At 32.8% G+C, this 13,479-nt stretch overlaps 1 protein-coding gene across 1 annotated transcript; it reads left to right on the forward strand.

The window, feature by feature from the left end:
- The first annotated feature begins 2,466 nt into the window (after positions 1–2,466).
- Positions 2,467–4,372, forward strand: LOC143256280 (uncharacterized). Its single transcript, XM_076513318.1, has 3 exons — positions 2,467–2,678; positions 3,338–3,604; positions 3,818–4,372. The coding sequence occupies exons 2-3, from the start codon at positions 3,343–3,345 to the stop codon at positions 4,126–4,128; spliced, it is 573 nt and encodes a 190-aa protein (XP_076369433.1). The 5' UTR covers positions 2,467–2,678; positions 3,338–3,342; the 3' UTR covers positions 4,129–4,372.
- The last annotated feature ends 9,107 nt before the right edge of the window (positions 4,373–13,479 follow it).

Consider the following 13,479-nt stretch of genomic DNA (forward strand, 5'->3'; position numbering starts at 1 on the left):
ACAGATCACATGTGAGAGTTCTGTATATACCAAAGTTGTTTTCCATCAAAAATTAAGAAGACATAATTTTAGATTGGTATTTTGTTTGTCACTAGACTTTCCTGCAGAAATGTTAATTATTATTCAATATTACTTACAAACTGAATATACTTTGTGCAACATATAAACATCTAGACACAAAGCAATCAGGCCCTGCATGGCCAGGTCAGTTAAGGCGTTCAACTCATAATCTGACGGTTGCAGGTTCAAATCTCCATCGCACCAAACATTGCTTGCCCTTTCAGCCGTGGGGGCATTATAAAGGTGATGATCAATTCCACTATTCGTTGGCAAAAGAGTAGCCCAAGAGTTGGCAGTGAATGGTAATGACTAGCTGCCTTCTCTAGTCTTACACTGCTAAATTAGGGAAGGCTAGCGCAGATGGCCTTCATGTTGCTTTGCACAAAATTCAAAAACAAACAGCAACCAAAAGTGTCTGAAAGCTAATAACATGTAATACTAAATTCATTTGTGAGTTAAAATCCTACACAAGCAAATAATGAAATGTCTAGATTTTTAGAATACTTTTAAACTTCTAAGTTTTCTTCTTCGAAACAAGTTTTCTACTTTAGATTTCATACAAGAAATTTTACTTAAAAGTTAGTATTACATACAAACAATTTTAATAAAAGTAACAACCCAAATGCTGAAAGCTAGCAAAGCATTGGATATTAATAGTTAAAGATTTTGTGATAAAAAATAATTTAAATAACAGGAAAATATTTATTCAAGACAATAATTCATTAGATAGGTTCTATCTTAAGTAGCTAAATCTGTTTGTAGTATGAGGCCTAGCTTTTGTAACAACGATCATTTAAACAATTTTTTTTTCTCACCAATTTATCTATTTTGGGTTCAAGATCAGAGATGTGTAAACATAACGTATAAATCTAACAAGATGAACCCCTCCCTCCAGTGACTCAGCAGTAAGTCAATTGGCTAATGAATAAAAATTCGATTTCAGTACCCATGGTGGGCATAATACAAATAGCACATTGTAGTTTGGGCTTACAATCAAACAGTTTCCTACAAATTACTCTCCTAGAGGCCTTTCATACAATACTAGAAATCATCAGTTTGTCTGGATGATGAGAGACAAGAGCTTTTGTTTGCCCATGAGAAAGGTTAATGCAAAGTTGAACATGCTTATGTGTAAAAATAAACGATGTTCCTTTTTCACTGGCAGTTCAGTCAGTAGATGTCGCTTACGATCAATTGGAATAACCAATAATCAGATGGCTAATGCCTCAGTAGAGTGTGATGATCTAGTATTATGTATATTGTGTTTTCTCAGTCTGGGACAAGTATGTAGAAGAATATAGAGCGAACAAGTCCAGATATGATCGATGTCTTTCAGCTAACTATTATGCAAAATCAAGTACACACATCCTTGTCTTGTGATAATAAATAACGATTGTATCCATTTTATTTCTTATTTTGTCCAATCTATCTTTCACAAACTAGATCAGGTTGAAAAAATTCATAATTATCTAATAATGGGTTTCCTTGTCAAAACCCTTTTTTTGTGTGGGGGCGTCAGATTTACCGGAGAATACCACAATTACAGTAGTACTAGACAAGTATACAAAATTATTAAATAAAGCTAATTTTATCGTGGAATAATTCAACGTTGCATATTTTTTCTTAATATTTAGTAATAGTTCTCATGTATTTAAGTTAAATTCATATATTCTGTTTTGTTGTTGTTTTTTCAGATATTTTCTTTACTAGTCTTACCGCGAATTCTGATTAAATAGGTGTAGCCAATACTTAAAATCTCGGAAGACGTTCCATATCCGAGTTATAGTACAACCTTACGTAACCACCAACCACTAGGCGTATTTACTTCTTGAAAGGTTTGAAATATGATGAACGACGGGGAATGTAATTAACACTTTTTCAATGCAATTTATGTACATTTTTAATGGATTCGAGAAGAATTAAAATGAAATACAACTAAAAAATTCTTACGCTTAAAAGCCGATTTTTTGTTTACCATAACATACCTCTGGTGAATCGGGGTAAGTTTGTAGGCTTGTAATTCTAAATGCCGGATTTCTATAACCGTAGTAGAATAACACAAATAGAAATTGTTAATCTTTGCGCTTAACAATAAATAAACAAATACCATTATATTGTTTTTCTGAATATCACCTTCAATTCTAGAAAAGAAAGTGTAAATAATATCTACATGTAAAATGTTTGTTAAATAAATTCGTTTTTACTGTTTATTTATATTGTAATTTTAACTACATATTCACGGCCTTAATTCACTTTTAATTCTTAGTAACGAAGCTAATGAGCGGTAAAATATGTTGTAACGCCTTAAAGATACTAGTTATGAATTATGATTATGTCAAAAATGCCAACGTTAAACAACAGAAGGATTTCCTAGAATCGAAACTGGTGCTTTGTTACCCATGATTCAGAGTTTTAAAGGAAGTGACTTGTAAAACAGTAAGTGCAGTTATATAAAAGTTTATTTTCATTTTTTAAAGATTGCAACCTTTTAACTGTAACATATAGGCCGATGTTAACATTGACATCTGATTTTGCTCTAGTTAAACTATAATTTTAAAAAAAAATATCTTGATTAAGTTTCAATCTTGGAAGCTATTTGCTACAACACTGCATATAAGGTAAAGAATATGGGATACGTCAACTTCTAATTTTTGCTTTGCTGTAATTTAGCTATTCAATACATTACTTTAATATTGTTTAAAAGTAGTGAATATTTTAAACTAACTAATGATATGATTAACTTAAGACTAAATCATTCATTTTTACAAATAATTAATAATTTATTGAAACTTATAATTCCATTATATTATACCTGGAGTCTATAACCCCCAAAATATAGAACTCTGATTCCTGTTAGATGTCATTAATTTTATATTTAATAAATTACAGCAGGATAGGCAGCAGTAGCAAGTTTCTAAGATATTATTATTTATACTTTTGTTTATCTGGATATAGATTGCTGTCAGGAAATACATGTTTTCTGTAGTGTTTCACAATCATATATATTTGTGTGTGTGTACATTTTATTTAGTCTCGTAGGATGGTGTTGTTTACATTTGTATAAAAAGTAGACGAACCATCCTGAAAATATTTTAATTTACCTCATTAAATAATTAATTAATAGTAATGACGAAAGATGTGGTAATGTTCTAATAGGAATTTATACTTACAAATGACAGTTGTTTTTGTAACAAATACTAAAGTGTTATTAAAATGTTAATGTAAGGTAATTATATACATTGTATTTTATTTAAAATATTTTATTTTTTGTTTTCAGTTGCCATGGAAGCAATTAAGTGGACTTTTTCAGTACCTTTACTTATTTGTTTGTCATCTATTCAAGTCCGCCCAATAATATATGCTTATGGGGCTTTTATAGAGCACCATCTCAGCAGCTTTCACAATGACGTCAGTTTTGATAAACTTCCCGGGTGTGTAATGTCTAAAGACAACGTCACCCTGAACGTGAGCTGCAGTCACTTCAAAATTCGACAATATTCAAAACGTATTCCACCTGAAACGTACAGTCTTAATATAACTGGAGGTAACTACTTAATTTTTAATCAAAAGTTCTTTTCGCATTTACACAATCTTAAAGCCCTTCGTATTTCAAATAACATGATCAGATTCATAACACCTAAGGTTTTTACGAACCTTTCAAATTTGCAAGAGTTAAGTCTAGCAAATAACAAAATTCGTGTTTTACACTCTCGCACATTCGAGAACAGTCCTCTAATTACCACTTTGGATTTATCAGGTAATCTCATCCGTCTGGTGCAATACGTTGTGCAGTCGACATCAGTTTTGAGAAGGCTCGTGAGACTCGATTTATCAAATAACCAGAGACTGGCTTGTATTTATTTACAAGATTTTAGTTCTGTTCAGAACAGCACTCTTCGTGAACTTGAACTTCGTAACTGCAGTTTGAAAACTATTGAAAATGGTGCTTTTGTTCCTCTGGCTAACCTACAAATTCTTGACCTTCGACAAAATTCCCTGCCTTATGTAGCTGTGAAGAATGCAACCACTGGCCTCAACAACAATAACTTAAAAACCTTGAAGTTTTAAAATCATTTCTTGCACTAAGAAATGTATCTAAAAAGCTTTTCATAAAAGCAAACGTATAATACAACTTCCTATAGTTTTCTGTGTTTTAAACTACTAAATTTACTTATTACACATCTTAGAATAGTTACGTATAGTATATTAAACAATTTCCTGTTTTTCTTGAAGTAGTAGTGTGAATATATACACATAGTTATGATATATACATTAATTCTGATTAAAAACAAAAGGAATTTGTATACACTAACAGATGTTCGTCATTGCTTACTACTTTTTACGACATATCGACTTTATTTGAACAATCCAACAATGTTTTTCCTTTGCTATTTCTTACCTATTTTACACTCAATGAATAAACATTAACAAGAAAAAAGACGACAAGTATCGACATTTTAGAGCAGACAAAAATTATATTGTTCTTAAAAATGAAAGTAATAATAATCTAAATAAGAATATAGACCACGAGTAAACTTTCTAATAATAACTTCTAGACATTTCAACGAATTTTAAAGAATGCGTTTCATGTGTTGTCCTTTGTAATTTGGAAAAAAAGTTTTAATGAACAGAAGAATTTCCCTAGCTGATACACCGGTTAAGTCTACGAATTTACAACGGTAAAATTATGAGTTCGATTCCCCTCGGTGGACTCGACAGATAGTCCGATGTGGCTTTGCTATACAAAAACACGCACAGACAGCAGGTCTAATTCGACTTTATCGTGCTTTGAGAGCAGTAAAATTGGTCACGCATCCGAAAGAAAAATAATTGCAAATCACCCTCGGTTCCAAAGTTTTCAGCCAACTCGAATAACATACAAGGAAAAAAAAAAAACTTCCACTGGGGAAAAATTATATCTGTTATAAAATATTAATGTAAACAAAATTTGCATATTGATTACACGTGCCGGCAAATTTAAGTTGCATAAAAATTGTTTTGGTTTTAATAATAGATTTTCTTTGATTCAGCGACATAATGATATTTGACAAAAAGTACTTAGATCAAATTATTATTTTTTATTACTATTTGTGTTTCTCATTGGTTCTAGCACAATCCATAAGATTCTCACGTCACGAATGATTTAGATAATTGATTGAAATTAAGCACAAAGCCACGTTATGAACTGTTTGTGCTCTGTTCACCACGGGTATTGAAAACCGCTTTCTAGCGGTGTAAGTCCACAGTCATACCGCTGTACTGCTGGTGGGTAATTTAGAGAAATCTACAGTCAGTGTTTGTACAAAATGTGACCAGATTTCAATAAAAATGATTCACTTACATAGAAGTATATGTGACGTTTTGGGAAAAATATGTACGTGGTGTGGAAACGTCTATATTATCAGATTCTGGTGCAGAAAGTAAAACATGTAAATATTTCTAGACAATAAAATTATCGAAGGTTTCTGTTACGATATTTTATTTGGGCCACAGATTGAGATATAATCAGCTATTTGACTTCAACATTTTTTATTACTTCAGATGTTGATGTCGAAAACTCATTTATGTAACTTAACATTATAAAAAAAAGTGAAACAATTATAAATATTTTAAGAGGTTAAAATATTGAACATATTTTTTAATAACTAGAAGTTCCTTGAATGTTGAAGTGCTTTAAAAATGATAGAAATTCGACGAAAATGTTTTTTTTTTCCAACTCGAGCGGCTCGGCATGACCAGGAAGTTAAAGCGCTCGACTCGTAATTTGCGGGTCGCGGGTTCGAATCCCCGTCGCACCAAACATGCTCGCCCTTTCAGCCGTGGGGAGGTTGGTAAAAGAATAGTCCAAGAGTTGGCAGTGGGTGATGATGACTAGCTGCCTTCCCCCTAGTCTTACACTGCTAAATTAGGGACGGCTAACGCACATAGCCCTCGTGCAACTTTGCGCGAAATTCAACCCATTATAAAATGTGATGTTTTTTAGCTTATATAAAACATAGAAGAAACAAATCAGCTTTTTCATACACTTACCACCTTTACAGTGCACTTTTAGGTTTTCTGTAAAAGGTTTGACTGCAGTATACTTAATTGTTTTTTAACTGTAATATTTGGTGCTTGAATGGCTTCAAAAAAGAAATTTGTCCAGTGGCGAAGAAAAACATTAATAAAATCTTGTATTCTTTTTCAACGTAAAAATAGTCCTACGGCATATGCGGGAGTTTGTTTAAAAGGTTTGCCCAAGTTTTAGTAAAATAGCAGTTTTTTTCTGTAGCCTAGTGAAACAATAATAGTCTTAATAATAATCAGAAAATCAATATTTTTACTATTACCACAATTTTAGCCGCCTTAGCCATTGTGTGTGTGTCTGTGTTTTGTGATAAAGCCACATCGGGCTAGCTGCTGAGTCCGCCTTGTTTGTTTTTTTTTTTAATTTCGCACAAAACTACTCGAGGGCTTTCTGTGCTAGCCGTCCCTAATTTAGCAGTGTAAGACTAGACGGAAGGCAGCTAGTCATCACCACCCACAGCCAACTCTTGGGCTACTCTTTTACCAACGAATAACGCCCTCACGGCTGAAAGGGCAAGGATGTTTGGTGAAACGGGGATTCGAACCCGTGACCCTCAGATTACAAGTCGCACGCCTTAACACTCTTGGCCATGCCGGGCTCGAGTCCGCCTTAGCCCTTGAGACAGAAGATCTTGAATATTGTTTCAAATACAACTATATTTTAGCGGTTTTTTTTTGCCTGTATGTTCTAGAATTTTTGTGAAATTCCTTGGCAATTCCTATTATGAACCAATAGTAGTACATCGTATTAACAAAACAATATACTAAATAACGTGACAACAGGTAAATTAAGAATTAAAAAATATAAGTTTGAATCAAAACTACTTTTATTTTCGCCGATTTACAAAACAAATATATTGTTTTCTTAACTTATTTTACAGAGTTTCACCAGGTTAACCTCACATTATTAGATGAGTTCTATTTCTGTTTAATGATTTCATAAAAATCACCTGATTAAACAAAAATGCTTGCATTACACGTCCATTAAAATAACGTTGACAAATATTTACAATAGAACTTTTCTAATTGTTTATTAAAGCTTGCTCTGATATGATAAATTAGGAACAAAATTATGGTGGTTAGAGCTATATCCGCAGTTTACGTTATTTTTATCATAACTTTTAGGCCGATTGGATGTCAAGAGGTTGCTCATGACGCTCAGTGGGCTCAGCAGATAGCCTGATGTGGCTTTGCTATAAGAAAACATACACGTTCATGACACAAAATGAAAGAACAGTCAGATGTGAATTAAACGCCGAATATATATATTCTTATTTCCAGAATTATTGAGACATATAATAAACTTTAACAAAACAGTAGTTCATCTTCTGTTTTAAATTAGTAATATATGAACGAATAATTATTCGATTGAGTTTATCTTCAATATAATTATTGAGCAAGTATTGAATTCTTACAATATACAAATATTTTATGCTAGCATTGTTTGTTTGTTTGTTTTGAAATTTCGCACAAAGCTACTCGAGGGCTATCTGTGCTAGCCGTCCCTAATTTAGCAGTGTAAGACTAGAGGGAAGGCAGTTAGTCATCACCACCCTCCGCCAACTCTGGACCTACTCTTTTATCAACGAATAGTGGGATTGACCGTTACATTATACGCTTCCACGGCTGGGAGGGCGAGCACGTTTAGCGCGACGCGGGCGCGAACCCGCGAATTACGAGTCGCACGCCTTACGCGCTTGGCCATGCCAGGCCACTTTATGATGAGACTTGAAGATTATTGTCTTTCAACGATTCCCAAAGAACTTGTCAGAATTGGAGAAGTTTTGCCAGTAATAATGAGCAAAAATTACGCCATTCCATTGTGCAAAGCTGGCAGAAACCTACCCAAAATGGCTGACATCAATAATTGCTGTCAAAGGTGTTTCCACTACGTATTGATTTGAGGGACAGAATGCTTCTGCAATCAGCAAATGTCACTTTATATTCGTATATTCACCCTACTTCACATGTAAGAGTATTAAATTTGATTATTAGAATTTTGAATTAAAACAAGTCATTAAATAACTTGGCTACATTATTTGTATTTCATCAAAATGTGACGTTATTGGTAAGGGGTAAATATTTTTGTAAAGCACTTTATATGAGGAAGTATAGTGAAAACTTCTTTATCATAATTGTTCAAGACACCAGACTCCAGTACTTCTGTAATCAGAAATTAAATTGCTAAACATCATGATACACATAATGACAAAGAAAAATACTGAGATGGACAATTACGAGTCTAAAGTAGATATTGTAACTGATATTCTGCTGCTGTTAGTATTCAGTAACCTTGGGAAAAATAAGAATTTAGTGCGCATGCGTACACCCATGTTACGCCTTGACACTGAAACTGAGCATTAGGAAGGTTTTAGTCTTCAATAAAAAGTCAGGCTGCTTGTTTGCTGTCGGAAAAATAGCTTATTTTTTTAATTAAATTTTTGTAATAATAATAATTCACTCATCGTTATTTTACTATTAATTGTAAGAGAAAGAGGTTATAAACATTTGTTATTTTAATATTAATTGCAAGAGAAAGAGATTATAAACATTTGTTATTTTTCAATAAAATGACGGAAAGAGAAGACGACTGTAGAATGATTGATTTTAACTTTTAACTATAGTTGTTTACTTGGTCATTCTAGATTCAAAGTAACGGTAGGCTTGGCAATTGCTGTACGTTTAATTAATCATGACTTTATCCTCAGAGTAAATTGGATAAATTATCTGACACCATACTAGTTTAGACCTAAACAGTTTAATTATCTACAAATTACAATATTTTTTGTTATATAAAAATAACAACTTAACATTAAAATATTAGTTTCATAAATTTAAAATTATGTTTGTTTGAATTTCGCGCAAAGCTTGTTTGTTTTTAAATTTCGTGCAAAGCTACTCGAGGACTATCTGCGCTAGCCGTCCCTAATTTAGCAGTGTAGTCATCACCACCCACCGCCTAGTACTTGGGCTACTCTTTTACCAACGAATAGTATGATTAACCGTAATATTATAACGCCCCCACGACTGAAAGGGCGAGCATGTTTTGCGCGACGGGATGAGAACCCGCGACCCTCATATTACGAGTCGCACGCCTAAACACGCTTGGCCATGCCGGCCCATTTTAAAAATAGCTAAAGGCGAACACAATAGTCATAATGAACACGAATGAATACATCCAAAAAATGAAGAACATTTTATCAGACACTAACAAATTTAAACCAATACACAAAAATCTAACAAAGAAACACGAAACGCAACTAAACAAAATACTACTAAAATGAAAAAGCAAACACGATTTTACAAACACTTTATTCCTACCTACGCAAAACCAATTCATGCACACTACAAATATACAGTATCCTCAAACCTCATAAACCAAATTGTCCATTACGACCAATAATGTCCACAAATGAATCGTTTAATTACAATCTTGGTAAATACATAGCATGGGCTTTCTCCAAATATGTAACATCAGCCAGTTTATTCATCAAAGACTCTTTTAATTTCAAGTCTAATCTTAATCAACTTAATCATAAAGTCTTAATGGCTAGTTTCGACGTTATATCCCTCTTTACAGAAGTTCCAACCGTTGAAGCCTGCAACATAGCCTTAGAACTCTATATCCGAGACCCTAACCCAACTATAGACATTCCCAGCAACCAATTAGCAACCCTTATAGAATTCACTACGATGAAGATAAACTTCATGTTCAACAACCACAACTATATATAAACAAATGGCCTAAGCATGGGCAACCCAGTATCACCAGTTTTAGCCAATATTTTTATGACACAAGTTGAAACACAAGCATTTAACACAGCATCACACCCACCAGTATACTGGTATAGATATGTAGATGACACGATTGCGGGATTCACATCTAAAATAACACACACTAAATTTTTTCAATCACATTAACGCTATATATCCCAACATCAACTTCACATGTGAACAAGAAGGAAGTAATCAAATATCATTTCTTAACCTCAAATTACAAGAACCGATACACAATTTAAAACAGAAATCCACCGAAAAGTCGCCCATACTGGACTATACATTCCTTGGGACTCAGCACAGGAAACAAAATAAAAACATACTAAGAAACCAAATAGACACAGCCATAAAACTATGCTCGCCAGATAAAATTAACGATGAATTAGACAAAATAAAACAATACTTCTTCAACATCAATAAGTTTCCTCCACAAACCGTAGAAAACATTATACGCACACACCTAGACAGAAAGCAAAATCAACTAACAAAAGTAAATATATCTCACGAATTAAAAAATCACGAAACCATATACTGCTGCATATACCATATATTTCCGACATCAGCAAAAAAAAATAACCAACATTTGGCAAAAACTTGTAACAAAATATGACATTCCAGTTATGGGCCTGGCATGGCCTAGCGCGTTAAGGCGTGCACTTCGTAATCTGAGGGTCGCGGGTTTGCGCCCGAGCCGCTCCAAAACATGCTCGCCCTCCCAGCCGTAGGGGCGTTATAAAGTTACGGTCAATCCCACTATTCGTTGGTAAAAGAGTAGCCCAAGAGTTGGCGGTGGGTGGTGATGACTAGCTGCCTTCCCTATAGTCTTACACTACTAAATTAGGGACGGCTAGCACAGATAGCCCTCGAGAAGCTTTGTGCGAAATTCAAAAAACAAACAAACATTCCAGTTAATACCAAATTTATTCAAAAACCAGGCACAAAACTGAGTTCTATACTATGTAAAAACTACACTGACAAACACCACACCAACATTATTTATAAAATACAATGTGATAACTGCCACGACTTTTATATTGGAGAAACAAGTAGAAAAATGGAAACCAGACTCAATGAACACAAAAAGTCACCTTCACACGTTTTCGAATACTGCAAGTCAAATAAACACAACATAACGATAGAAAATACTCAAATATTAAATAAAGAAACAAACATAAACAAACGCAAAATTAAAGAAACCTTATTTATACAACAACTCAAGCCCAAAATAAACCAGTACAAAGGAACACCTTTATACCTATATTAAAAATAAAATAATAAATAATAATAATAAAATAAATAATATAAAATTATATATTCAAACATCTAAGCACGCCCTTTACATTCCGACACTCAGTTACGCAACCCCTTTCAAATATGTGGTCAGCTTCCGGTCAGTTACCTCTTTCTTTCTTTGTAAACCTGACGTTCACCGAAGAAGGTCGAAACGTTGTTCGCTCCTCTACGTAAAATATTTTCTCAACCCAAACAAGCCGTTTTTACATATATATTGAAGTCCATACTATGAAAAAAACTACACTGACAAACACAACACCAACATTATTTATATAATACAATGTAAATGCCACAACCTCTATATTGGAGAAACAAGCAGAAGAATGGAAACTAGATTTAAATAACACAACAAAACACTTTCATACGTTTTTGAAAACTGCAAATCAAATAACTACAACATAACCATAGAAAACTCCCAGACAGTAAGTAGGGGAAAAAATATAAATAAATGCAAGATCAAAGAAGCCCTAGTTATACAACTAAACGAAAAATTAAACCAATATAAAGAACACCTTTATACCTATTCTACCTAATGACCTAACAACCACCTGCAATGCCCTCTACAAGCCAGTACCCATTTATACTCTTGTCCGTAAGACTTATCCGTCAATGGTCCCATTCAATCTCTCTTAACCTGAATATAAACGAGGAAAGTAGAAATGTTTACTCTTTACCATTAAAAGTGTTGATATCCATACCAGCTGTTCTGAGATGCATTTTTATTTTAAGTGGGTTTCTCGTCATCAAGAACTTAAAATTAAAACAAGAGATTTGGTACTTATATCTAAGTTATTATAAAGTTAACTAATTTGTAAAAAATTAAGTTATTGGTCAGATGAGAAAAACATTCTCTGTCGGGAATGATGTTTGCAAAGTGCCGTCATTGACGGTATGCTTTTGTTGGTAATTTATTACTCTGTTATGTGAATTGGATGCAGTTACATGGTTCAAACTGCTACAAATCTGATGCTATTTAGAATAAATAATAGTAATTTTCAGTTGCAGTATGCAAGCATTCTAAAAAACAACAACAATACAGACTTATTTTATCTTCAGCTTTACGTGTGATAGTAAATTGTTGATTTTAGTACTGTTAGTATTATGCAGTGAAAATAAAATATATCACGTTACTGAAAAAAACTGTTCGTTTAGGAGGTTCTAGAACTGCAAAAGAAATACGAAAATTGTAATTTAAAATCAACTTGTACGTACTATTATAGTCAAGTTCAGTTATAATCACTCGTTGAATTTGCAGACAAATTAGGAGAAAAATTATTAAAAGTTCAGATTTTTTTTGTATACAGTATACTTATAATATTTACTAAAAGCTTGTTAAAATTCTTTAAAAGTCATATAATAAATTTGCAATTATACTAAAAATTCATTCTTCAGTATAGAGTTGGTCTAATAGGCAAACTCTGTGCATATAGGGATAATCCAGTCACATATGCCACTGGTAAAATCTTGGGTTTTTTGTCTGTTGTATAATTTAGAGAAATTTTATTTCTTTGTGGTTAAATATTTAAACATTTTATTGTGGGTGTGAGTATAGCTGTATCAGAAGTTAAAAAAGAATGGTCTTCTGAAGTTTGGAGTTTCAGTGTTTGAACCTGCATCCTCAGGTCAAAGTTCAATGTTGAAGAAAGAGTTGTAGGTCAGTAAAATTTAGATCTTTGAGAAAGTGTTAAATAAAATATATCCTGGCAACATTTTGGATATTTCATCTCTGTGATACCATTGTTTTAAAAAGAATATCTTGCATACTGGTTGTTCCTCATGTTTTGGGTTGCTATTGGTTGTGAAAGGTTGAGAAATTGTAATATTTCTGTTTTTCTTTCCACATATTTAATTAACCATTTATCACCATGAATTATGGCAGCATAACGTTTAGTTTATAATATTCTTGAACCCACCTATATGTGACCTGAAAATCATACAGTTTTACCATCTTCCCAAAATGTTAACATTTAAGTTAACAAAAATGTTTATTCATTCATGTAAATGGTCAGGTAATGTATCTACATAAATGCATGTTTTATTGTCTCATTTAAGAGTTGTGGTTTAATTTATATAAAAATTTGAAGTTGAAAATGATAGTGATGTAACATAGAAATACCAGTGTTTTAAAAATGATAGTGATGTAACATAGAAATACCAGTGTTTTAAAAATGATAGTGATGTAACATAGAAATACCAGTGTTTTAAAAATGATAGTGATGTAACATAGAAATACCAGTGTTTTAAAAATGATAGTGATGTAACATAGAAATACCAGTGTTTTAA

Source organism: Tachypleus tridentatus, chromosome 7 (assembly GCF_004210375.1).
Source record: "Tachypleus tridentatus isolate NWPU-2018 chromosome 7, ASM421037v1, whole genome shotgun sequence".
Classification (NCBI taxonomy): domain Eukaryota; kingdom Metazoa; phylum Arthropoda; class Merostomata; order Xiphosura; family Limulidae; genus Tachypleus; species Tachypleus tridentatus.

Excerpts from the sequence above, each read along its gene's own strand:
- LOC143256280 (XM_076513318.1), top strand. The coding sequence starts at position 3,343 with ATGGAAGCAATTAAGTGGACTTTTTCAGTACCTTTACTTATTTGTTTG. Across the intron at positions 3,605-3,817 it reads CAGTCTTAATATAACTGGAG|GTAATCTCATCCGTCTGGTG; the intron begins GTAACTACTTAA and ends TGGATTTATCAG.